This window comes from Acipenser ruthenus, chromosome 4 (genome assembly GCF_902713425.1).
Source record: "Acipenser ruthenus chromosome 4, fAciRut3.2 maternal haplotype, whole genome shotgun sequence".
Classification (NCBI taxonomy): Eukaryota; Metazoa; Chordata; class Actinopteri; order Acipenseriformes; family Acipenseridae; genus Acipenser; species Acipenser ruthenus.
This window is the reverse complement of record NC_081192.1, coordinates 57,019,928-57,047,772: the sequence shown is the minus strand read 5'-3', so window position 1 is coordinate 57,047,772 and position 27,845 is coordinate 57,019,928. Positions and strand designations below refer to the sequence as shown.

Here is a 27,845-nt window from a genome sequence, read left to right as displayed (position 1 = left end):
CTCCCACTCTGTCACCTTCCACGAAAACCTCTGTTCCCTCTCCCCCTCAGTCACCTACAGTGGAAACCTCCGTTCCCTCTCCCCCTCTGTCACCTTTGGTGGAAACCTCAGTTCCCTCTCCCCCACTGTTATCCTTCCATCGAAACCTTCCTCACCTCCCTGTGTACCCTCATCTCCTCCAATGGCTAATCGTATCATCTCTATGCTGATGATGCCCAGATTTTCCTCTCCTCTCCCCTTCTGACCCCGATGTTTCCTCCCGTTTCTTGACCTGAGTCTCGGCCATCTCCTTCTGGATGCACTCGCATCATCTCAAACTCAACCTCTCCAAGTTAGACCTCCTTTTCTTCCCCCCATCTTCTCCCACCGCTGATCTCTATCTCTTTTCCTCTTGAATCCACAACCCTCTCTCCCTCCTCATCCACCAAAAACATTGGTGTCACCCTCGACCCCTCCCTCTCTTACTCTCAGCACATCTCTACTCTTGCACAGTCCTGTCGCTTCTTCCTCAGCAACATATGCAGAATTCACCCTTTCTTCACCAACTACTCCACGCAACTCCTAGTTCAGGCCCTGGTACTGTCCCGCCTTGACTACTGCAATGGCCTCCCTGCCTCTGCTATCCATTCCCTTCCTCATTTCTCCCATGCTACACCGCTGCTCCGTTCTCTGCACTGGCTCCCTATCGCTGCATGCATCCAATTCAAAACTCTTGTACTCACCTATCACTGCCTTGACCTTTCTGCTCCCTCCTATCTCCAGACATCATTTCTCCCTACACCCCCTCTCACCCCCTCCACTTTTCCACCACCGGCAGATTAGCTGTACCCCCCCCTCCGCTCCCCCGCCTCCAGAGCCCGCTCCTTCTCCACCCTTGCTCCTCAGTGGTGGAACGACCTAGCCACGGATATCAGGACTGCTCAGTCCCTGACCACCTTCCGGCGCATCCTCAAGACACACCTGTTCAGACAGCATCTGTAAACCTCACAACCTCAGTGTGTGGTCCTTTCACTAGACGCTGAAAAAGCTTTTGATGGCCTGGAATAGAACTATCTCTGGTCAGTTTTAGAATAAATGGGACTGGGGACAGAGTTTATCAAAATGATAACTATTTTATATGCGAATCCTTCGGCGATGGTGCTCACAGGTACCAAATGTTCTCCACAGTTTGCCATTTCCAGAGGCACTCGTCAGGTGCCCTCTCTCCCCGTTGTTGTTCGCTCTCTCAATTGAACTGCTCATACAAGCAGTCTGCCATCCTGCTACTTTCACTCCTATCAGTATCAAGAATATGCAGCATCGCATCTCGCTTTCTGCTGATGTGTTATTTATTAAAAATGTCTCCTAATCGCTCCCTCACTTACTTGCTCTTTTTAACCCTTTGCAGTCCATTTATTAAGTGCGCGTCAGGCGCAATTTATTTTCACACACGCAGTTAATTTTAGACGCGCTGTTTAAAAGTATTTTTTTCACAGTCAAAACGGGTTTAAAAGGCCCTGCATATCAACAAAGCACTCACTAGGCATCTCCAGCCCCGCCCCACCCTTTCGTTCGCTATCGCTTTCACATATGCTAAGAAATAAATAATAATAATAATAATAGTCGTACATACCGATCAATCATCTCCTGATCACCAAACTCCTCAATAATGCAATCCAAGTCATTAATTACTATAACATCTCAAAAAAGCTCTGCAAATGTCTGTGATAGTCTCTGTGCGCTGATGCAGTATCAGCCAGCTTGTTTCCTTATGACCGCCCATATGGGATGCCAGGGGCAGGTATGACTATTCACGCCTTTTTTTTTTTTATCGGCTTGTCTCGGCTCCTGTCGCTCCCACTCGGCCATTGAATGGTTTTCTCGGCTTTTTCCGGAGAAAAAACGACTAGAAACCTGTTTTTTGCGTTTTTTTGATGATGTCGGACAGGGTCCGACAATGGACCGGATAGGAATAATTGCAATGTTGGACCAGGTCCGACAATGGACCGCAAAGGGTTAATGATTTCAGAGCCTTTCGGGATATAAAATCAACTGGTCTAAGTCTGCCCTGTTGCAGCTGAGTACTGTAATGACTGATATAGTTTTGCCTGCAAAAATACAGGTAGTCAAGCATTTTAAATATCTTGGTGTGGAAATCCACCCCTCTTTATACTTGACTGTACTCACTAACTTTAATACGATTTTCAGGCAGGTTGAGGGGGACTTAAACAGATGGATGCAGCTGCCTAACTCACTCCAAGACTGTATAACCATAATAAAAATGAATGTCTTCCCACGTATCAATTCTTTCAGTTCGATGCTTCCACTCCCTCCTCCTGTTGGATCCTGGGGTAAACTGCATTCGGTAATCTCTAAGTTCGTGTGGAGAGGAAAGTGGCCACATCTCAAATTCTATACATTACATCGTGATCCTCAGGAGGATTGTCTCTACCAAATTTAAAATTTTAATTTTGGTCATTTGTGCTGTGACCGATCAAAGTGTGGTTTCACGGCGACAGCTATAAGAAAATTTAGTATCTCCATACAAACTTAAAGATTTGGTTTATTCTGGTATTCCCCTTAAACAATGCACATTACATTTTGGTCCTATAATCTCTTATTTGATCACAGTATGGTGATTGGTGGAAAAACACACTAAACTTCAAACAAAATGGTATTATTATTCACCTATTTTTCACAACACTGCGCTCTTGTCAGGCGGCCGCCCCTTTGCTATCCCTCAGTGGAGTAATAGAGGTGTTCACACTGTGGCAGATGTTACTAAAAACATCTACCTTTGCACATTCCAAGACCTACAATAGCAGTATAATTTACTAGGTACTTCCTTTTTTTCTATTTACGTCTTCATTCTGCAATGTGTGCCTGTGTTGTTCTCTGGGGGACAGAGTTACCATCTCATTCTTTGCATGATATACCGAGGAGTTTAAGTGCCAAGGTCCGACTGGAAATTACATTAGTAGAGTCACGCGACAAATGTGTAAGGGAGGCAGCAACTGTGTTGAAAACTGGAAGAAAATGGACGGCAAAGAAAGCTGTGGAAGATGCAAAGGCTGCCCTTCCAATTGGTGATATCATGGGGCAAGTTCAGCATGGAAGAGGGGGTCTTGGTCTCAGTTCAGCTCCTCGTACATGGCACAAAGCAGCCCCAGCTCAATGGAGGAAGCTGGTAGTCAACAAGGTGCTAAAGCAAGAGGAGAGGATGATGTGTGTAAAGGCCGTTTCCCAGGCCAAGCAGGATGAGATGGGAGAGTGTGGAACAACATAATATTGGCTGGCAAGAGCTATGGACAATGGAATAGAGCAGGATAAGTTTCCTCATCAGGTCAACATATGATGTTCTCCCATCACCACAGAACCTAAACCTCTGGGTAGAAGAGGATCCCTCATGTCCTTTCTGTTCATCACCTGCAACATTAAGGCACATTTTGACAGGATATAAGGTGGGTCTTAGCCAAGGATGGTTTATTTGGCACCATGACCAAGATGCTGCGATGTCTGGCCTTAGCATTGGAAGACAAGCGTAACATGACCAATAAGTTGCAACCAGTTCCATCAAAGCATTACACACAAAAGACAATATTCCTCCGCCCAGGAGAGCAACCACCAAGTAATGGTGTTAAAAACAGTCCTCGCCAAGGACAACTGGAAGCTGCTAGAGGCTGGAAAATGCTGGCAGATGTTGGTCAACGGCTTGTTTTTTCCATCTGAGATTGCCACCACTAATTTTCGACCAGATATTGTCTTGTCATCTGGATCAGCATGCCTTGTTCACTTGGTAGAGTTAACAGTGCCATGGAAGGATCCTGTGGATGAGGCGTATGACAGGACGAAACTGCGGTATGCTCAATTAGCTGCTGAAGCGGAACAGCGAGGATGGAGAGTCCGGATTTACCAAGTGGAGGTGGGTTGTCCAGGATTTGTGGCACACTCTACAACCCGGTTTCTCAGAGACGTCGGGTTCAGTGGTCAAGAGTTGCATCGCACAGTGAAGAACTTGTCTGACACAGCAGAAAGGAGCAGCAACTGGCTGTGGTTGAAATGGAAAGATTCTGGCTGGGGATCTCAAGCACAACAGAAAAAAAGCAACGCTGATGTACAGGAAAGTAAGCTGGGCTGAGTTGAGTTGGGGATGGAGTGGGGTGATGCTAGGACGCCAGAATCAATATCAAGCCGTCTTGAGGTGTCGTGGGCTAGTCAACGAAACACAGAGGACGGAAGGTGTCCACTTGAAGACGGTTATCATGCTGATGTGCTTGGGGGGGACCGCAGTGTGGTTGATCCCCGGAGCCAGCATCGCAGCAGTTGTGTGCTGATGCGCTGGGGAGGCAAAATAAGCTGATCCCTGGAGCCAGCATTACACTTCAGCCATCAACACCAGGCAGAAGGATATCTACATCATCAGATGGAAAGAAACGCAAATGGATGGAGACGCAGATGGATCACATTAGTTTACTGTAAAGCTATGTCTTAGTTGGTTCTTATCTTGGCAAGAGCCAGTCAGCATGACATTTTAACATCTACTATCATGTAATGGTAAAATCATGGAATAGGGACATATCTTCTGCAAATGTAGACATCTGCTGGGATACTGTTCGCGATAATCTGTGCTGTGCTTCCAAGATATATTCACAGAATATATCTAACCTCTCGGAGACGATTCCAAATGAAACTCAGCGATACCCCGTTGTGTGTGCTTTGTCCCCAGGGAGACATGGCCACCTTTTTTCACATGATTTGGGAATGTCCGGATGTGGCTGTATTCATCACTTGATCTGTCTCTACAGCAAAAGCGGATTTGGGTGGCTGGCCTTACTGCTGCTAAGAAAATGGTGGCCCTGTGCTGGCAGCCTCCGCATTCCCTGCCCTGGCGTTAATTGACCCTTGCATTCCTTGACATTATTTATATTGAGCTTTCTATCGCTGGGGTTCATGGGGCCAGGGAGGGGACTGTACAGCCCTGGGAAGTGGCCGCAGATAACATTAGTATTATTATTTATTTCTTAGCAGACGCCCTTATCCAGGGCGACTTACAATCGTAAGCAAATACATTTCAAGTGTTACAATACAAGTAATACAATAAGAGCAAGAAATACAATTAACATTAAACATTAACATTAAATCACTGATAAACCAGTCCTCAGCTGTCACTGTCTGATGTGGATTTTCATGGTCCTTTGTGGGTGGGTGGGGGGGGAAGGAGGGTATGGGGCGAAAATGGGAATGTGCTTTTGTTTTGAATTATGTTTTTTCCCCATTTTCAAATAAAAATTTGATCACAAAAGAATGTATAAAAAGTAAACATAATACAATAATACATTTGTAAATTTAAAGACTTTGAATTTAGTTATAAATTGCAAAAAGCCTTTTTTTGCAGACACTAATAACTAGAGTGTTTTTTTATTTTTATTATTATTTTTTTATACAACTTTCTTGAGTTTTTGTTTATTATACAGTTACAGTAAGTACTTGTTTATTACAAATGCAATTATGAATAACTTTAAGGTGACAAAACTGCCTCTGAATGTCCCTGCCCAAAATAATGTGGAATGCCCCATTGGTAACAGTATAAAAAAATTATGTAGTGCATATTGAATATTGATTTTCTATGGGCCAGTCACATTGGAAGATTGCAGGGACTTTAACATCCAGAATATCAAAGATATTCAATCTTGCTTTGCAGATATTCAGAAGTAGTTGAGAAGATCACCATGATTATTCTCACTGAACTCTAATGAAGCATTAAGGCACGACGGGATGGGTTTACATGATATAACCGTATACTTAATGCGTTATAAGACACGACACGAACCCTAAAGTGTGTGGTTATATCATGTCAATCCATCACCCTGGAGTGCCTAAATGCTATTATAAAATCATTATAAAATTATTAGATGTATTTACTTTTTAAATTAACACAGCAAATTAAAAAAACATCTTTCCAATAACAGTAAATATCACCATGCACAAGAACACACATGGGGTTTCCATGCGGGGCAATTTACAACGTGAAATGGCGATGCACGTGCATGTTTGGGAGAATTACTCATTTAAATCAGGTTTGTGGCCGAAAAAAAACTGCCAAAGAGAGGGATAGCATAAATCTTATTTACTTGTGTAAATGACAAAAACACAGTAAAATCTACGCCCAGTTTCGCATGGAAACCCGCATTTCATGTGTAAATGTGAATGAGCTTGTTTACCCTTACGTGACATCACTATAAATATTGCAAAGGATCAAATCAGTTGTTAGTGTGGATTCCAAGACAGCAGAAAGTAAGTGGCTGATGGGCGGTTTTATGGTTAGCAGTGGTGTAGTTTACCTTAATGATAATGTGGGCGGATTTTTCATTATTGTTTTTTGCTGTGTCTGTCCTATCATGTTGTATCTCTCTTGTGGGTTAACAGTTCTGTATAAAACCACTTACCATGAACTGCGTTATGCCCTTGTTATAGTATTAAAGCAGCTGTTTGAGAATACCCTTGCTGTAAAAACTACGCTAAAGTTAAACACGAAGAGCAAGTGAGCTGCTTAAATGTCTAACTGAATTAATTCCTGTCCTTTCTTTTGATCCTAGCTATGTCCAACTACAACTCGTGGCCGCCCTCCACGTTAATAAATATAACTGGATGTCAAGAGCCAGCTCGATCGCCCTAAACAGCACAACATATATACCAACAAGTTGTTGATGCCCTCTTAGAACTGACCAAATAAAATTGCAAATTAATGTATTGATTGTGTTTTATCTGTTTGCATCACTAACATTTAACACAACAATAAATCCAATACAACTTAAAAGGAAGGAGAGAATCTCTGACATGGGTTGCGCTTGTTTCTCACAGGCAGCGACTGATTCCTGAACACCTAATTTTGTTGTTGACAAGTTTGTGCAGGATACAACAGGCAGTGGCAATTTTGGGAATGAACTAATGCTGCACTTCAGTCCATTTCATCAGTATCCGCCACCTCCCTTTCAAATGCCCACTACTTGTATTTGTCCAAGCGTGGTGTTGAATGCTTCCTCAGCAGCTGTCAGCCGCCCGGACAGGTAGGGTTTCTAAGCCAAGGTAGTATACGCAGCATCACCTGATCCCCTATATGCTGTATTGCCGGAATGAAAGGGATATATACAGTGCCGTGAAAAAGTATTTGCCCTCGTCTGATTTTCTGCATTTTTTGCATATTTTTGACACTGAATGTTATCATATCTTCAACCAAAAACTAATATTAGATAAAAGGGTCCCTGAGTGAACAAATAACACAAAAATTGATACATATTTAATTTATTTATTAAAGAAAGTTATACAACACCCAATGCCCCCATGTGAAAAAGTAATCACCCCCTTAGACTCAATAACTGGTTACGCCACCTTTAGCAGCAATAACTGCAACCAAACGCTTCCTGTAGTTATTGATTAGTCTCTCACAGCGCCGTGGAGGAATTTTGGCCCACTCCTCCATGCAGAACTGCTTCAACTCAGTGACATTTGTGGGTTTTCGAGCATGAACTGCTCGTTTCAGGTCCTGCCACAACATCTCAATGGGGTTTAGGTCTGGACTATGACTAGGCCATTCCAAAACTTTAAATTTCTTGTTCTTCAACCATTCTGATGTAGACTTGCTTGTGTATTTCGGATCATTGTCTTGCTGCATGACCCAGCTGCGCTTCAGCTTCAGCTCATGGACGGAAGGCCTGACATTCTCCTGTAGAATTCTCTGATACAGAGCAGAATTCATGGTTCCTTCAATGATGGCAAGGCATCCAGGTCCTGATGCAGCAAAGCATCCCCAAACTATGACACTACCACCACCATGCTTGACCGTTGGTATGAGGTTCTTACTGTGGCATGCAGTGTTTGGTTTTCGACAGACATAACGGGGCCCATGTCGGCCAAAAAGTTCCACTTTTGACTCATCTGTCCATAGAACATTGTTCCAGAACTCTTGAGGATCATCCAGGTGCTTTTTGGCAAACTTCAGACGAGCATTCATATTCTTCTTAGTGAGCAATGGTTTCTGCCTTGCTGCTCTGCCATGAATCCCATTTTTGCCCAGTGTCTTTCTGATGGTGGAGTCATGAACACTGACCTTAGCCGAGGTGTTTCACATGATTTCAGGTTAAATACACCTGTCTCTGGGAGGTCCCACAGTTGTTTAGTACATTTCCTAACAAAAACTACATCATGAAGACGAAGGAACATTCAAAGCAAATCCGGAATAAGGTTCTTCAAAAGCACCAATCAGGGGTAGGATATAAGAACATTTCCAAGGCATTGAATATATCCCCCGGAGCACAGTAAAGTCCATTATTAAGAAATGGAGAGAATATGGAACAACTGAGAATCTGTCTAAAACAGGCCATCCTCAAAAACTGAGTATCCGGGCGAGAAGGGCACTAGTCAGGGAGGCCATGGCAACTCTAAAGGAGTTACAGTCTTCCACGGCTGAGCTGGGAGACACTGTGCATACGGCAACAATAGCCCGGGTGCTTCACAAAACTGGCCTTTATGGGAGAGTGGCAAAAAGAAAGCCATTGTTGAAAAAAACTCACATCAGATCTCAGCTAGAGTTTACCAGAAGGCGTGTGGGAGACTTTGAGACCAAGTGGAAGAAGATTCTATGGTTTGATGAGACCAAAATAGAGCTTTTTGGCCTCAACGCTAAGCGCTATGTTTGGCGCAAGCCCAACACCGCACATAATCCTGAGAACACCATCCCTACCGTGAAGCATGGTGGTGGCAGCATCATGCTATGGGGATGCTTCTCTGCGTCAGGGCCTGGAAAGCTCGTGAAGATAGAGGGCAAAATGGATGCAGCAAAGTACAGAGAAATCCTGGAGGAAAAACCTGCTGAAGTCTGCAAGAGACCTGGGACTTGGGAGAAGATTCATCTTCCAGCAGGACAATGACCCCAAACATACAGCCAAAGCCACACTGGAGTGGCTTAAAAACAAAAAGGTCAATGTCCTGGAGTGGCCCAGTCAAAGCCCGGACCTCAATCCAATTGAGAATATGTGGAAAGAGTTGAAAATTGCTGTTCACCAAAGGTCCCCATCCAACTTCACGGAGCTTGAGCAATTTTGCAAAGAAGAATGGGCAAAAATTGCAGTGTCCAGATGTGCAAAGCTGGTAGAGACTTCTCCAAATAAACTCATGGCTGTAATTGCTGCCAAAGGTGCCTCTACCAAATATTGACTCAAGGGGGTGAATACTTATGCAATCAATTATTTTCTGTTTTGTATTTGTAATTAATTTAGAACAATTTGGAGATTTTATTTTTCACTTTGACATTATGGACTTTTTTTGTGTTGATCAGTGGCAGAAACTCCTAATTAAATCCATTTTGATTCCATGTTGCAACACAATAAAATGTGGAAAAGTCCAAGGGGGGGGTGAATACTTTTGAGAGCCACTGTATATATATATATATATATATATATATATATATATATATATATATATATATATATATATATATATAATATGTCTCTGCCGGTTTTCAGCCATTGTGATCTGCAATATTTGTTGGTCAGTTTCATTTTATACCTCCGAGTTCATTTTTAATTAATGAGTATGTGGCAGAGCAGGGCTCTGCCCTTGTAAATATTGGCAGGGATGGGGTTAAATTCTCCTCCCTGCCCAGGTTTATTGTGTCAGGTGGGAGCAATTATCAATCAATTAGCACCCAGCCACCTGACATAAAAGGAGGCCTCAACTCCCAATTAGAGAGAGGTAGCTGAGGAAGCAAGGTTGTTTTTTCTTTGTGTGCTGTTTTTGTTAATTTTGCAATCCAGTGAAGGCAAAGCTCAGCCTGGAAGCCTTATTTTTTCTGTTTAAGAACCTTTTTGTTTGGCCCTCGTGCCTGTTTATTTTGTTTTTTTTTATTTAATAAAAGTATTTTGTTTGAACTGCTGTCTGTCTCTGGGCCTCATCCCTTGCGCCATCCTGTCACATGTGGTGTCAGTGGTGGGATATAGCGCCTCCGGGAGGTTCAGAGCAGTACTGCAGGATTTTTTTTTTTGAATATCGAATTTGTTTTGTGTTTTTTTTTGTTGAAAAAAAAGAGAAAGATGGGCAGAAGAAGCAAGCAGCGACAGCAGCAACAAAAGCTGCTGCCACCCCAGCTGGAGGACCCAGCCAGCCTTTTTCCCTGGTGTTCCTGGTGTGGGAAGGAGGACCACTGCTGGAGATCATGCCCAGAGGTGCCACCAGCGGACTGGTGTGGCCGCTGTGAGGTCTATGGCCACAAATGGGCAGGATGCTCCTACGCCCAGGCCCAGGAAGAGGAGCAACTGCCACCCCGGGGGAGGGGCGGAGCCCGCAGCACAAACACAAACAAACAAGAGACAGGCAGTCTTCGAAGCGACAGCGTGTGGAAGTGACATCGTGGGAGAAGTACAGTCGTGGACAAGTACAACGCAGTTAGAAGCAGTTTGAAAGCAGGTTGACAGCTGCAGAAGCTAAACTAAACTTCCAAAAAAAAAAAAGGTCTTCAAGCCAGTAATCTGTGACAACTGCATGATCTGGGAAATCCGAGAAAACCCAACAGAGCTCAACCAAGTTTGTGTAAAGTGCTGCACGATCCAGGACTTGCTCCAATGAGTAAGTCTGCAAGAAAAGGAGCTGGAGGAAATGAGACAGCAACAGGAGCTTGAGGAGCTGACACACCCACAATTAATTGGAAGTCTGCACCCCTAGCAGACTGAAAACCACCAGGGAGATGGAAGAAAGTCGAAACAGCTGGGTTCAGATAGGCAGAAGCAGGGAAAAAAAGAAACTTCGTCACACACAACCACCAGAAATACAAACATCCAACAAATTTGAGCCACTTCAACATTTAGATGACCAAAACCAACATCAAGAGAATGAAAGGAACAACATCCAGGACCCTATAAACAGTGCTGACCAGGCAGCAAAAAGAAGGGAGGTCATGATCGTTGGGGACTCCATACTGAGAAACACAGCAAGTTCATTTTGCAGTTTGGACCCCCTTACTACAACAGTGTGCTGCCTTCCAGGAGCCTCTGTCAAGCACATCACTGAGAACGAGGACAGGCTCCTAGAACGAACAGGAGATGACCCGGTAGTAGTCGTCCACATCGGTACAAACAACATTGGAAGAGACAGACCAAGAACCCTGCAAAACAAATTCAGAGAGCTAGGAAGGAAATTAAAAGACAAGCCCAAAACTGTGGTATTTTCTGGGATACTCCCGGCACCTTGCAAAGGACCATATAGACAGCTGGAAATACAAAATCAAAATGCATGGCTGAAATCGTGGTGCACACAGGAAGGCTTCACCTTTCTTGAACATTGGAGCACATTCTACAACAAGGACTATCTATATAGGTGGGAGGAACTGCACTTGAACAGAAAGGGAACCAATCTATTCAGAGAAAGTATCCTTCAGGGGGTCCAGAAGCATTTAAACTAGAAAGGAAGGGGGGAGAAAACAAAAAAACAGAAGGGAGACCACATCAAAACAAGGGCAACAACTCAGGTAAGACAATTATTAAATGTATTTATCTTAATGCTAGAAGTCTCAGAAACAAAATGTTAGAACTTGAAGCTACTGCACTAACAAGTAACTATGATGTGATAGGTGTTACAGAAACTTGGTTGTCTGAGAGTGATGGAGACGAATATAATATTAGTGGGTACACACTGTATAGGATAGACAGGCAGGACAGAAGAGGTGGAGGGGTAGCGCTATACATAAGAAATAGTCTTGAAGCCCAGGCGTTAAATCAGGACAAAGAAAACAATGCAGAATCAATATGGGGTCAGGATAATGGACAAAAATTCAAAGGGCATAATAATAGGAGCATGCTATAGACTGCCAAATTCAGACGCTGAGCAAAATAATCTGTTATACAATAACATTCGAAATGCGTGTAGAAAAGGAGAAGCCATACTAATGGGGGATTTCAAATTCCCCCGTATAAAATGGGAGAACCCGGTGGGGAGGACAACGGACGAAATTGAAATGACAAATGACTGCTTCCTAACGCAATTTGTCAAGGCACCGACTACAGGGGAGGCATGCCTTGATTTAGTCTTTTCAAATAATGAAGACAAAATAACTAAAACAGAGGTCAGAGAGCCATTGGCAAACTCAGACCACAACATGGTCTCATTTGTATTTTTTAAAACCCCAAAAGTAATGACTAAAGCTAAGGTTTACAATTTTAGAAAAGCAAACTATGAAGGTATGAAACAGAGACTAACAGAAGTAGATTGGAGTAAAATAGAGAGAACATCCAAAGAAAAAGGATGGCTGTTTTTTAAAAATGTAATACTAGAAGCTCAAAACAATTACATCCCAAAAGTAGACAAATCTAAATCTAAAACAAAATGGCCAAAATGGTTTAATAGATCAATTAAAAAAAATATTCAGCGAAAAAAGGCACTTTACAGAGTGTTTAAAAGGGACCAAAAACAAAGTACACAAAAAGAGTACTTAGAACTGCAAACACAAGTCAAAAAGGAAGTTAGAAAGGCCAAGAGAGAGATAGAAATCAATATTGCTAAGGGGGCTAAAACCAATTCCAAAATGTTTTTCCAATATTATAACAGCAAGAGAACATTCAAAGAGGAGGTTAAATGTCTAAGAGACACAAATGGCAAAATCATAGATGAAGAAAAAAATAGCAAATATATTAAATGATTACTTTTCATAAGTTTTTACAAAGGAGGACACGGACAACATGCCTATCCAATTTTAAAAAACTTTAGCATAACAGAGGCAGAAGTGTTAAAGGGACTAGGGGCTCTTAAAATAAACAAATCCCCTGGGCCGGATGAGATCCTCCCAATAGTACTCAAAGAAATGAAAGAAGTTATTTACAAACCGCTAACCAAGATCATGCAACAGTCTCTTGACACAGGGGTTGTACTGACAGACTGGAAAATAGCAAACGTAATACCGATCCACAAAATGGGAGACAAAACCGAACCAGGTAACTACAGACCAATAAGTCTGACTTCTATTATATGTAAACTTATGGAAACTATAATAAGATCCAAAATGGAAAATTACCTATATGGTAACAATATCCTGGGAGACAGTCAGCATGGTTTTAGGAAAGGGAGATCGTGTCTAACTAACCTACTTTACTTTTTTGAGGATGCAACATTGAAAATGGATAATTGCAAAGCATACGACATGGTTTATTTAGATTTCCAAAAAGCTTTTGACAAAGTCCTGCATAAAAGATTAATTCTCAAACTAAACGCAGTAGGGATTCAAGAAAAGTACTGATGAGAGGAGAAACCTCAAAATGGAGTGAGGTAACCAGTGGTGTACCACAGGGATCAGTATTAGGTCCTCTGCTATTCCTAATCTACATTAATGATTTAGATTCTGGTATAGTAAGCAAACTTGTTAAATTTGCAGACGACACAAAAATAGTTGTGGCGGCAAACACTGTTGCAGCAGCAAAGGTTTTTCAAAATGATCTAGACAGCATTCAGAACTGGGCAGACACATGGCAAATGAAATTTAATAGAGAAAAGTGTAAAGTATTGCAATAAAAATGTGCATTATAAATATCATATGGGCGATACTGAAATTGAAGAAGGGAACTATGAAAAAGACCTCGGAGTTTATGTTGACTCAGAAATGTCTTCATCTAGACAATGTGGGGAAGCTATAAAAAAGGCCAACAAGATGCTTGGATATATTGTGAGAAGTGTTGAATTTAAATCAAGGGAAGTAATGTTAAAACTTTACAATGCATTAGTAAGACCTCACCTAGAATACTGTGTTCAGTTCTGGTCACCTTGTTACAAAAAGGATATTGCTGCTCTAGAAAGAGTGCAAAGAAGAGCAACCAGAATTATCCTGGGTTTAAAAGGCATGTTGGATGCAGACAGGCTAAAAGAATTGAATCTATTCAGTCTTGAACAAAGAAGACTATGCGGCGATCTGATTCAAACATTCAAAATCCTAAACGGTATAGACAATGTCGACCCAGGGGACTTCTTTGACCAGAAAAAAGAAACAAGGACCAGGGGTCACAAATGGAGATCAGATAAAGGGGCATTCAGAACAGAAAATAGGAGGCAACTCCCCAGTAATGTTGTTGAAGCTGACACCCTGGGATCCTTCAAGAAGCTGCTTGAATACTGTAATCTGCCAAGTTTTTAACCTGTAGTACTTTGTATTTAATCACATCCTGATGTAACTATCACTATTTAATCATATCCTGATGTAACTATCACTATTACCTGCTGTATTATTGAATTGTGGTTTGTCAAACTTGTACTTTGCTTGAACAAAAGTTATTGTATTTCTTGCTCTTATTGTATTACTTGTATTGTAACGCTTGAAATGTTTTTGCTTACGATTGTAAGTCGCCCTGGATAAGGGCGTCTGCTAAGAAATAAATAATAATAATAATAATAATAATAATGAGATTATGGGATCAATAAGCTACTAACAACCAAACGAGCAAGTTGGGCCGAGTGGCCTCCTCTCATTTGAAACTATAAGGGCCAAAATGGAGGAATATTTATATAGTAACAACATTATAGGTGACAGCCAACATCGCTTTAGGAAGGGTAGATCTTGTTTAACTAATTTACAAAATTTCTTTCAGGAGGGAACTGCTAGAGTAGACAAGGATAGTGCGTATGACATAATCTACTTAGATTTTCAAAAAGCATTTGACAAAGTACAGCACGAAAGACTGTATCTAAAGATTAAATCAATAAGAATAAATGGTAAAGTAGCAGCATGGATTCATAACTACTTACAAGATAGGAAGATTGGGTACCACAGGGATCAGTATTGGGACCATTTCTATTCTTAATCTAAATAAATGACTTGGACCAAGACATAATTAGTAAACTATGCAAATTTGCATACAACACAAAACTAGTAGGGGTAGCCAACTCCCAATCAGCAACTAATACAAAGAGATTTACACAAGATTCAAGCTTGGGCTGACACACGGAAGATGAAATTTAATGTGAATAAATGCAATGTCTTACACATGGGGCTCTAAAACATTAGAGGCAAGTACAGCATGAATAGTAACGAAATAGAGGAGGCTATGTATGAAAAGGACTTGGGGCAGTAGTGGATGAATCTCTTAAGCCAACGAGTCACTGCGGAGAAGCTATAAAAAAAAGGCAAATAGAATTGACCCTTAGCGGTCCATTTATTCAGCACGTCTCAGGTCCGTCAGAACCAATTTATTTTCACACGTGCCGTTTATTTTTCACATACCTCTTTATAGTCGTGCATACTGATAAATCATCTCCTGATCACTCATTTTATCACCAAACTCCTCAATAATGCGCTCCAAGTCATTATTTTATTACTATAACATCTCAAAAAGCTCTGCAAATGTCTGTGATATTCTTTGAGCGCTGGATGTGGAAGCAGCTATCTTGTTTGTTTATGGCCATGTTATCTCTGTGGTGCCGGGGCTATGTGTATTGCTCAGCTCCGTCCCTTTCTTTTTTGTCGGCTTCTCTCAGCTCCTATCAGTCTCACTCGGCTATTGAATGGTTTTCTCGGCTTTTTCAGGAGAAAAAATGACTAGACCTGTGCTTTACGTCTTTTTGATGATGTCTGACAAGGTCCGACATTGGACCGGAAAGGGAAAATTGTAATGTCGGACCTGGTCTGACATAGGACCGCTAAGGGTTGAGGCTGAGGCAATGCATCAACTATCGATAGTCAAGCCTGTGCAAATGGTTTAAGCAAAGGAACGTTTTTTGTTTTTTTACATTAAATTTGGAATCTGCAATTATTTTTTGCATTAAGCGCAGAGCTTCTCTGCTCCCCTCAGGTCTGACTCACTGAATCTGCATGCGATTGAGCTCACCTTTCAGAACATATTCAGAACCGAGGGGAGAAAGAGCTTTTTCATGGAAAGGGTGGTGAACCATTGGAACAGACTGCCAGACAGAGCTGTTGAAGCAGAGACTATCAGATCCTTCAGAATAGACTGGATGCTGCCATGAACAATACTGTATGACCCTCTCTGTGACCATAATAAGACCTTTAGCTAGCCGCCTGGAGGAAGGATGGTCCGTAAATATATGTAAGTAGGTTACTGTAAGCTATACTATGAGAACCTCAACAATGTGAGTTAAAAATGTGTTTCTTAACAAGAGGTTCTAAAGATATACTGCAGTCAAAAATGTAATGAAAAGGAATAGAAATAGAGGCACCATGGTCACCATGATTCACTGTATCTCAATACTTGGAGGCAATAAATGTCAATACTGAATTTGATAACAATTATAATGCCTGTTCCAATTTTTTTAGTATTATTAGCAATGTTAATTGTTAAATGGTATAAACTATTAACTATTGGTATTAAAAATGAATGAAAGCAGGGAACTTCCTATAGGAATTCAACAAAGAGCCTGTTATATTTATTTAATTTTTTATTTAATTTTATTTAATTCACTTCTAATTTACAGTTAATGATTATGCTACGCATACTGGTTAATATGTATACTCCTGAAGACATTAACAGGGGTGAATTGATAAAAAGAGAACTTTTGTATAATTAAGTCATATTATTTTACTGTGCTAAATGCTTATTTTATATTGTATGTTATTTTTGATGAATGAATGCTTGATTTCAATACAGACTCTGAACACAGTTTCCTTAGTATTTACAAATAACATAACACAGAACATTGGCAGTGTTGATTTTAAAACACTGACATAATTCAGGCCTGAGTTAATTCTTTATTCTGCCTTCTGTCAATTATCTTTTGTTACAGTGTTGAACACCATTCTCTAGTGGGAAAAAGTGTGTGTGAGAGAGAGAGAGAGAGAGAGAGAGAGAGAGAGAGAGAGAGAGGTTAATAGAAGACTCTGATCCTGACACTATACTACAGCATTAAATAATTAAATAATTAAATATTCTAGAATATTTTATCATTGCTATGGATAAAGGAACGGTCATTCAAATAAAATCTATGTGCGACAATCTATAAATAAAATAGAGGGGCCGTTTATACTATGAGGAAGTGTCAGGCTCTTCAGTTTTTAGGCGTTGTATTTTTTTTTTTTCTTGGACTGCTTTCTTTTGTGCATTGATCAGTTGGACAAATGGACACAATTCATTATTTATGATTAATTATATGCGGCGCGGTAATGTTAGGAAAAGACCGACAACTACATCTTTGCTTTTTAAAGTGTATTATACACCTTTCTTGTTTTAGAGTCAGTCCTACAGCGTATAGGTCCTATAGCTTAGTTATAATAACAAAACAATGTTGCCTTTGACTTTCAATTCTACATGTCTGAAAATACTTAAGGTTACCATAGTAGATTTCATTTTCATCACTTTCATAAGGCGTATTACACTCATTCACTATGCAAAATGTCAGTGTTTTAATATTTAATGAGTGCATTCATTTATCTCAACCTTCCATGCATGCATTTCCCAAACCATATTTAAATAATGCCATTATGTTAAGTATTAAAATAGACATCGAAACATGAAAATATTGCTAGTATGAATTGTTGTGTCACTGCCAATAGAGTATCAAATTATGTTATTGGGTAGGCTACATCATAAACGGTAATACATTAAAAAAATAAAATAAAATAAAGCAAGTAAATAAGAAATCTAAATCCAGTGTTGTTCCAAAACCACGTAAAAATTGATCTGCTAGTTTAGATTTTACCTTAGCTGTAGCGCCACGCATATCATACCTGTGAATCAAGATGGAAAACAGATACTGTAGAGAGATAACTACACACTATCCTTAACCAAGCACTTATAAAATAAACATACACAAATGTAAAATAAAACAAAAACATACCTTGTAACCAGGGCCAAAGCAACTAACACAGCAAGAGAATAAAATGTGGAAGTCGATTCCGAGACACAGGCAGGTTTACAGAAACTCAGTTGCTGCGTTCGACTGCCTGTAGTTTCCTGGTTGGCTAATTTCAAACGTCATGTTTACAGGTTCAGGCAAAGCTATGACAAATCGAGGCTAGCGATAACTATAAAAGGAATAGACACGTTCAGAGAGAGAGAGAGAGAGGAAGTAGAAAAGTTGTCACCCTTGAAAAGATAAACCGCCAATTTTTACATAAATGTAAATGAGAGTAAATGAGGAAACAACTTGACATATTAAAGTTTGCAATAGACTGCTCCATTTACTTGGTTATGTTTTTTATATATATACTTTTTGCTTGAAAGTACACAGTGAATGAACTTTGGAGACCTAATTGGTGCTATTGTAACTTACAATGTACTGTGTATTGTATGAATGTACATTTGATTGTCCTGAAAATAAATTCAGTGAGGTGGGGGAGGGGGGTTAATTCACATCCACCTGTTTCTGAAGCAAATAATCAAACATTTACCACTGACAATAAAATGGCATGGGCAACGACCCCAGAACCTTTCTAAAAGTGGGGTGACAATATTACCGAGAACCACACATTCAGAATCATAACAAGTTTATTTGAAAGAGTACTGTACTAGTCATACAAGTGTACAATCATGTATTCCACACTTTTAAAAGTGGGTGTGGGGGGCATGACCCCCACTGTACAATACACTCACATTAACCTCTCCCCTTAAATACACTCACATTAACCCCTCCTTAAATACACTCACATTAACCCCACCCCTTGAAACCAAAGAAGCTTCTGCTGCTATTTGCAGAAGTCAAGGTTAGGAGTATGCAGCTTCTTTATTATACTAATATCAAAATAAACACATACAATAATATTTCCATTAATCTATTTTTACATTGTTATAGGGCACCACACTTTAAATGAATCTTGTACTAGCCTACAGATGCCTTGACCAGACTGCACCCAGCTACCTCTAGACCCTCATCTCTCCCTACACCCCCACTCGACCTCTCCGCTCCGCCTGCACTAGAAGACTGGCTCTACCTCCTCTACGCTCCCCTGCCTCCAGAGCCCGCTCCTTCTCCACCCTCGTCCCGCAGTGGTGGAATGACCTTCCTACAGATGTCAGGAATGCCCAGTCCCTGACCACCTTCCAGCGCCTCCTCAAGACTCACCTCTTCAGAAAGCACCTGTAGAACTCCTCTGTTCTTCCTCTGGGACACTTATCACCCTTCTTTAAATGTGCTTTACTTGCTCTTCTGCCCCCTATTTTACTGCATTTTATCCTGTACGTCAGAGTACTGTAATCTGCCAAGTGTTTAATCTGTAGTATTTTTTTGTATTTAATCATATCCTGATGTAACTATCACTGACACTGTTATCTGCTGTACTATTGAATTGTATTTTGTCACACTTGTACTCGCTTGAACCAAAGTCATTGTTTTTATCTTGCTCTTAATTGTATTATTACTTGTACTGTGATACTTGAATTGTATTTGCTTATTATTGTAAGTCGCCCTGGATAAGGGCGTCTGCTAAGAAAATAATAATAATAATAATAATAATAATAATAATAATAATAATAATAATAATAATAATAATAATAATAAATGAACAAAGTACATTTTTGTTCTTGAAAACATTCAATTACACCATATATCCTGCTACATGTTTTTCCCTGGACTGAAATGTAAACTAAACTAAAGACTTTTCTTAATTTGTCACTTACAATGTAATGTACTGAAGTAACCAATTTGATGGGAAAAAAACTGCAAGGCAGTTACATGCTTTATAAAAAGCTGATTAGCTCACCAGCTTACTGTATGTAACATAAGGAAATCCTGATTTGAATAAAGCAGTGTGGTCCATAAACCACAACACAGCAAGACTGCTCCAGGAGTTTAAAAAAGCAGCCTAATTTGAAACGTTCCATTAAAAGATTTCCTATGAAATTCCTCATAGCCTCCAAAGATACCATTAATGTGAATGTGAACAGAATATGATAATGGATCTATAATGCTTTTCACTACTCTCTAAAATATCCATGTTGATGAAGTTAACATGGGAGATCTTAAAAATTAAAATATAGTGTGCTGGACAACCCTGGTGCAAAGGGGGCAGTGAAAAACTTTCCTCAACCCCACCAGCAAACTTTATTTGCAGTATAGGATTTCTCCAACCACACTTACCAGGTAACCCTGCGTGGAGCAACCTCCACCCCTCGCCCTCTCTCAACAGGAGTCCCCCAAGGGTCAGTCTTGGGTCCGCTCCTGTTCTCTCGCTACACCCGCTACCTGGAACCCCTCATCGCATCCTATGGTTTCTCATACCATTTCTATGCTGATGATGCTCAGATTTTCCTCTCCTTTCCTCGCATCACCTCAAACTCAACCTCTCTAAATCTGACCTCTTTCTTTCCCTCCTCCTCCTCCCCCTCCTCTGATCTCTCTATCTCCGTTCCTCTGGAATCTACCACACTCTCCACTCTGGCACGCACTTGCCGATTCTTCCTGAGCAACATACAAAGAAACTGACCCTTCCTCACCAACTACGCCACCCAGCTCCTGGTCCAGGCCCTGGTACTCTCCCGACTAGACTACTGCAACTCCCTCCTGGCTGGCCTCCCTACGTCCGCCACCCATCCGCTCCAGCTCATCCACAACTCCGCTGCTCGCCTGGTGTTCTCTCTGCCTCGCTTCTCCCACGCAACTCCACTGCTCCGCTCACTCCACTGGCTCCCGATCACCACTCGCATCCAGTTCAAGACTCTTGTACTCGCCTACAGATGCCTTGACCAGACTGCACCCAGCTACCTCCACACCCTCATCTCTCCCTACACCCCCACTCGACCTCTCCGCTCCTCCTGCACTAGAAGACTGGCTCTACCTCCTTTACGCTCCCCTGCCTCCAGAGCAGTGGTGGAATGACCTTCCTACAGATGTCAGAGCTGCTCAGTCCCTGACCACCTTCCAGCGCCTCCTCAAGACTCACCTCTTCAGACAGCACCTTTAGAACTCCTTTTCCCTCTGGACACTTATCACTCTTCCTTAAATGCGCTTTACTTGCTCTTATCTGCTCCCTATTTTACTGCATTTAATCCTGTACTTTAGAGTACTGTAATCTGTCACAAGTGTTATTTAATCTGTAGTATTTTGTATTTAATTATATCTTGATGTAACTATCACTGACACTGTTATCTGCTCCGTTATTCAATCATATTGTGTCATATACTTGTACTTGCTACAACCGAAGTAATTTTATTTTATCTTGCTTTTTAATTGTATTAATACTTGTACTGTGATTTGTGAAATGTATTTTTGTTTAAGACTGTAAGTCGCCCTGGATAAGGGCGTCTGCTAAGTAATAAATAATAACAGGATTTACAAAACAGCAGTAAACATTGGCTCGTCCACCACAATATTTTATTTGACACATATATCCTTGGAAACAATGAGAGGTTTCAATATGAATTAAAATGCGTGTATTATTAATTGAAAATAGGCCCTGCAAAACATGAGTTATTTAAAGAATGTTTTCTTTTTAAAGTGTGCACCATGAATAAAATTAAGTTGTATATTGATTAAACTGTTCTAGCTACTGTTAAACTGTGTTTTATTAATAAAACTAGACATATAAATCATTCTTTTAAGAACATAAGAACACAAGAAAGTTTACAAACGAGAGGGGGCCATTCGGCCCATCTTGCTTGTTTCGTTGTTAGTAGCTTATTGATCCTAGAATCTCATCAAGCAGCTTCTTGAAGGATCCCAGGGTGTCCGCTTCAACAACATTACTGGGGAGTTGGTTCCAGACCCTCACAATTCTCTGTAAAAAAGTGCCTCCTATTTTCTGTTCTGAATGCCCCTTTATCTAATCTCCATTTGTCACCCCTGTTCTTTGTTTCTTTTTTCAGGTCAAAAAAGTCCCCTGGGTCGACATTGTCAATACCTTTTACAATTTTGAATGCTTGAATCAGATCACCGCGTAGTCTTCTTTGTTCAAGACTGAATAGATTCAATTCTTTTAGTCTGTCTGCATATGACATGCCTTTTAAACCCAGGATAATTCTGGTTGCTCTTCTTTGCACTCTTTCTAGAGCAGCAATATCCTTTTTGTAACGAGGTGACCAGAGCTGAACACAATATTCTAGGTGAGGTCTTACTAATGTATTGTAAAGTTTTAACATTACTTCCCTTGATTTAAATTCAACACTTCTCACAATATATCCAAGCATCTTGTTGGCCTTTTTTATAGCTTCCCCACATTGTCTAGATGAAGACATTTCCGAGTCAACATAAACTCCTAGGTCTTTTTCATAGATTCCGTCTTCAATTTCAGTATCTCCCATATGATATTTATAATGCACATTTTTATTGCCTGCATGCAGTACTTTACACTTTTCTCTATTAAATGTCATTTGCCATGTGTCTGCCCAGTTCTGAATGCTGTCTAGATCATTTTGAATGACCTTTGCTGCTGCAACAGTGTTTGCCACTCCTCCTATTTTAGTGTTGTCTGCAAATTTAACAAGTTTGCTTACTATACCAGAATCTCAATCATTAATGTAGATTAGGAATAGCAGAGGACCTAATACTGACCCCTGTGGTACACCACTGGTTACCTCGCTCCATTTTGAGGTTTCTCCTCTAATCAGTACTTTATGTTTTCTGCACTGTGCACTCTCCAGTAATAATATTGTAGCGATCTTGGTTAACGCAGGCAGGCACATCATACAGGGCAAGGCAATCCACACACAGGCGGAGGGCGGGTGTGAACCTGGGACCTCTTACATTGAAGCATAGCGCCAATACCGCTGTACAAAAAGAGACGATGTTACAGGCTAATTCTCACCCCAGGCTAATTCTCACCCCTGTAAGAGTTAGCCTAGCCTAGGCTAATTCTCACCCAGGTGAGTTCTGTCCTAGGCTAATCATCACCTTGTCAGGTCAATTCTCACTCCAGGGCTGTGAAGATTTTTTGAGATTTTAGCAATCAGAAAGATAAGAGGATATGTGTCCTTAGTGTGTGTGACAGGGTAGCGTTGCGGGCCCAGATGTTATCGGCAGGCAAAGAGACTCAGAGGCAGAGAAAATGCAGATGAAGCGCTGCTTAATCAATAAACAGAAAATAAAATACAAAACAAAACACTACTGCTCACAGAGCAAAAATAAAACTGTTCAGGCTGGGCAGAGCCGAACTTGAACTTGAACTTTGTCAAACAGTAACAAACTGTTCACTCACCAAACAAAGGATTTTCTCTTTTTATACCATGTGGCTGGAGCCTAATTATCAATTATTCAATTAGCTCCAGCCACATTCTCACATGTATTTTGGCAGGGATAGGAAATTAACCCCATCCCTGCCAACCACCACCAAATCACCACACAACAATATTATTATTTACAGGCAGGGCCCTGCCCTGCCACAGTGTGATTTAACCTTTTTGTTACGTTAATTTAAATTAAGATTTATTATTTTTATTAATTTACTTAGTATCCTTAATTTTACGTTTGTATGTGTCTGTGTGTCATTTGTTTTATTGATTGTTATGTTTAAATTGTTATAGTTTAATAAGTAGTATATTTAATCTATATATATATATATATATATATATATATATATATATATATATATATATATATATATATATATATGTATACAGCTCTGGAAAAAATTAAGAGACCACTGCAAAATTATCAGTTTCTCTGGTTTTACTATTTATAGGTATGTGTTTGGGTAAAATGAACATTTTTGTTTTATTCTATAAACTACTGACAACATTTCTCCCAAATTCCAAATAAAAATATTGTCATTTAGAGCATTTATTTGCAGAAAATGACAACTGGTCAAAATAACAAAAAAGATGCAGTGTTGTCAGACCTCGAATAATGCAAAGAAAATAAGTTTATATTCATTTTTAAACAACACAATACTAATGTTTTAACTTAGGAAGAGTTCAGAAATCAATATTTGGTGGAATAACCCTGATTTTCAAGCACAGCTTTCATGCGTCTTGACATGCTCTCCACCAGTCTTTCACATTGATGTTGGGTGACTTTATGCCACTCCTGGCGCAAAAATTCAAGCAGCTCGGCTTTGTTTGATGGCTTGTGACCATCCATCTTCCTCTTGATCACATTCCAGAGGTTTTCAATGGGGTTCCGGTCTGGAGATTGGGCTGGCCATGACAGGGTCTTGATCTGGTGGTCCTCCATCCACACCTTAATTGACCTGGCTGTGTGGCATGGAGCATTGTCCTGCTGGAAAAACCAATCCTCAGAGTTGGGGAACATTGTCAGAGCAGAAGGAAGCAAGTTTTCTTCCAGGACAACCTTGTACTTGGCTTGATTCATGCGTCCTTCACAAAGACAAAGCTGCCCGATTCCAGCCTTGCTGAAGCACCCTCAGATCATCACCGATCCTCCACCACATTTCACAGTGGGTGCGAGACACTGTGGCTTGTAGGCCTCTCCAGGTCTCCGTCTAACCATTAGACGACCAGGTGTTGGGCAAAGCTGAAAATTGGACTCATCTGGGGGTGCTTCAGCAAGGCTGGAATCGGGCAGATTTGTCTTTGTGAAGGACGCATGAATCAAGCCAAGTACAAGGTTGTCCTGGAAGAAAACTTGCTTCCTTCTGCTCTGACAATGTTCCCCAACTCTGAGGATTGGTTTTTCCAGCAGGACAATGCTCCATGCCACACAACCAAGTCAATCAAGGTGTGGATGGAGGACTACCAGATCAAGACCCTGTCATGGCCAGCCCAATCTCCAGACCGGAACCCCATTGAAAACCTCTGGAATGTGATCAAGAGGAAGATGGATGGTCACAAGCCATCAAACAAAGCCGAGCTGCTTGAATTTTTGCGCCAGGAGTGGCATAAAGTCACCCAACATCAATGTGAAAGACTGGTGGAGAGCATGTCAAGACGCATGAAAGCTGTGCTTGAAAATCAGGGTTATTCCACCAAATATTGATTTCTGAACTCTTCCTAAGTTAAAACATTAGTATTGTGTTGTTTAAAAATGAATATGAACTTATTTTCTTTGCATTATTCGAGGTCTGACAACACTGCATCTTTTTAGATATTTTGACCAGTTGTCATTTTCTGCAAATAAATGCTCTAAATGACAATATTTTTATTTGGAATTTGGGAGAAATGTTGTCAGTAGTTTATAGAATAAAACAAAAATGTTCATTTTACCCAAACACATACCTATAAATAGTAAAACCAGAGAAACTGATAATTTTGCAGTGGTCTCTTAATTTTTTCCAGAGCTGTATATATAAAATTATATTATATAAAAATATCTGGACAGTATTAAACTTTTTATTGCGTATTTCCATTGGAATATGATATCCCAGTTAGATCAAAGCATTACACTCAAAAGAAAATATTTCTCCGTCCAGGAAAGCAACCAAGTAATGGTGTTAAAAACAATCCTCGGGGGCTCCCGAGTGGCGCATCCAGTAAAAGCACTCGCTAGAGTGCAGGATGCGCTCTATACCCTGGATGTCGCTGGTTTGAGTCCAGGCTATTCCACAGCTGACCGTGGACGGGAGCTCCAGGGGGCGACGCTCAATTGGCCGAGCGTCGTCCGGGGGGAGGGAGGGTTAGGTCGGCCAGGGTGTCCTCGGCTCACCGCGCACCAGCGACGTCTGTAGTCTGGCCGGGCGCCTGCGGGCTTGCCTGTAAGCTGCCCAGAGCTGCGTTGTCCTCCGACGCTGTAGCTCTGAGGCAGCTGCACGGTGAGTCTGCAGAGTGTAAAGAAGCGGGCGGCTGACGGCGCACACTTCGGAGGACAGGTGGTAGCGGTGAGCTGAGCATAAAAAATAATTTGGCATTTCAAATTGGGGAGAAAATAATAAAAACTAATTGGGAACAACTAAATTAAAAAAAAAAAAAGAAAGAAAAAAAAAACAATCCTCGCCCAGGACAACTGGAAGCTGCTAGAGACTGGAAAATGGTGGCAGATGTTGGTCAACAGCTTATTTTTCCACCTGTGATTGCCACCAGTAACCTTCGACCAGACATTGTCTTGTGGTCTGGATCAGCACGCCTTGTTCATCTGGTAGTTAAGCGCCATGGGAGGATATGTGGATGAGGCGTATGAGAGGAAGAAACTTTGGTATGCTCAACTAACTGCTGAAGCGGAACAGCGAGAATGGGGAGTCCAGGTTTACCCAGTGGAGGTGGGTTGTCGAGGATTTGTGGCACACTCTATAACCCGGTTTCTCAGATGTCGGTTTCAGTGGTCAAGAGTTGCGTTGCACAGTGAAGAAATCTGAAGCAGCAGAAAGGAGCAGCAACTGGCTGTGGTTGAGACGGAAAGATTCTGGCTGGGGAGCTCGGGTATAATAGAAAGAAAGCAATGCTGATGTACGGGTAAGTAAGCTGGGCTGAGTTGAGTGGGGGATGGAGTGGGGTGATGCTGGGACACCAGAATCACTGTCGAGCCCTCTTGAGGTATCGTGGGCTAGTTGACGAGAAACCAAGAACGGAAGGTGCCCACTTGAAGACCCCAGAGATGTACCCTAATTAGCTCAATCCAGACGGTTGTCATGCTGATGTGCTGGGGGGGCCCGCACTGTGGTTGATCCCCAGAGCCAGCATCGCAGCCGTTCTGTGTGTTGATGCTCTGGGTAGGCAAAATAAGCTGATCCCTGGAGCCAGCATTACACTTCAGCCATCAACACGAGGCAGAAGGATATCTACATCATCAGATGGAAAAAAACGCAAATGGATGGAGATGCAGATGGATCACATTAGTTCACTGTAAAGCTACATCTTAGTTGGTGCTTATCTTGGCAAGAGCCGAGTTCAAATCAGCATGAAGTTTTAACATCTACTCTCATGTAATGAAAATTATGATGATCTGGATACGTTTATTGACTGCTGTGAATAGTGCAGCTGGCAACAAGGGAAATACCTTGTGACAGCATGGAGAGACAGCTGACAGGAGGAAAGAGACCCCATTGGGGCTGGCAAGGGTTAGCTACCCTTGTCGGCAGTATCCAGCTCTGTGTTTACAGGATGCTGGAGACACCCGCCCAAGGCTTCTAAGAAATTAAAGAGAAAAATACCCCTAGAGTCTGCGAGAGCGGGGGCGGAAGATGACTCAATGTTGGACAACATGGTTAACGACTTAGGAACGGAAATGGATATGAGAATGGAGAGTACTTCACAAAAGACTAGTTCAAGATCTGCAGTTAGCCAGGACATGGAACTCCAGGTTTGTGTCTGCAGCTGGAGCAAGGTGACAACGGTCAGGGGTTTGAAGATTCATCAAGGGAGAATGAAATGCTTGAGGGAGAAGACAAGGGACTCGCACTGATCAGTACTTCTTACGAAGTCAGTCAAGTCAGTCGAATGAAATCCAGTCACAGAAAGCAAACTACAGTTTGCAGGATATCGGCACCCCTGTCATAGAAGTGAGGAGGACTTGCATGGATACAAATAGTGATGAACCTAATGATCCTTGTGAACCCGGTCAGACAAACCAGCGTAGAGAGAAAAGAACCTCAACGGACACAAGCCTGGAGTTAAATGGCCAACAGCTTGTGAGAAAACTGCGTGGGACACAGTAAACACAGATCTCTGTTTTACGTTGGAAAGGTTAAATGGAACAGTTGAAAAAAAGCTGGATACATTTTGAAAAAAGGAAGGGAAAAGTACAAACTATTCCTAGAAAGTCTAGATCTCAGCAGGAGATTGAAAGCTTAGTTAGAGAAAGGAGGCAGCTGAGTAAGCAATGGAGAAGAGCAAAACAAAGTCAGAAGGAGGGACTCAATCTGTTACAAAGGGTCATAAAAGATAAGCTTGCAACATTGCACAGAGCTGAGCATCTAGGGAAACGCTACAAAAAGGAGCGTGCGAGAACTAGCTTTTATAAAGACCCATTCAAATTTGTAAAGTTATTCACCAGTGAGAAAAATGGCACACTAAATCATCTAAGTTTGAGCTGGAGAGATATTTGGAGGAAACACATACAGATTCAAA

The 27,845-nt window shown here is 41.3% G+C and overlaps 1 protein-coding gene across 2 annotated transcripts in view; it reads right to left on the bottom strand.

Moving 5' to 3' along the window:
- fam49bb (family with sequence similarity 49 member Bb) overlaps positions 1–17,943 on the bottom strand; it is a 98,083-nt gene extending 80,140 nt beyond the window's left edge. The window contains exons 1-2 of one of the 2 annotated variants that reach the window (XM_033998362.3): positions 17,797–17,915; positions 17,659–17,686 (exon numbers count right to left, since the gene is read on the bottom strand). In XM_033998362.3, coding sequence (XP_033854253.1) covers positions 17,659–17,684 — 26 coding nt within the window. In that variant the 5' untranslated portion in view covers positions 17,685–17,686; positions 17,797–17,915. Of the gene's footprint in view, positions 1–17,658; positions 17,687–17,796 lie in introns of both variants that reach the window. The other variant, XM_033998363.3, reaches the window with a different exon arrangement.
- Positions 17,944–27,845: the final 9,902 nt, after the last annotated feature.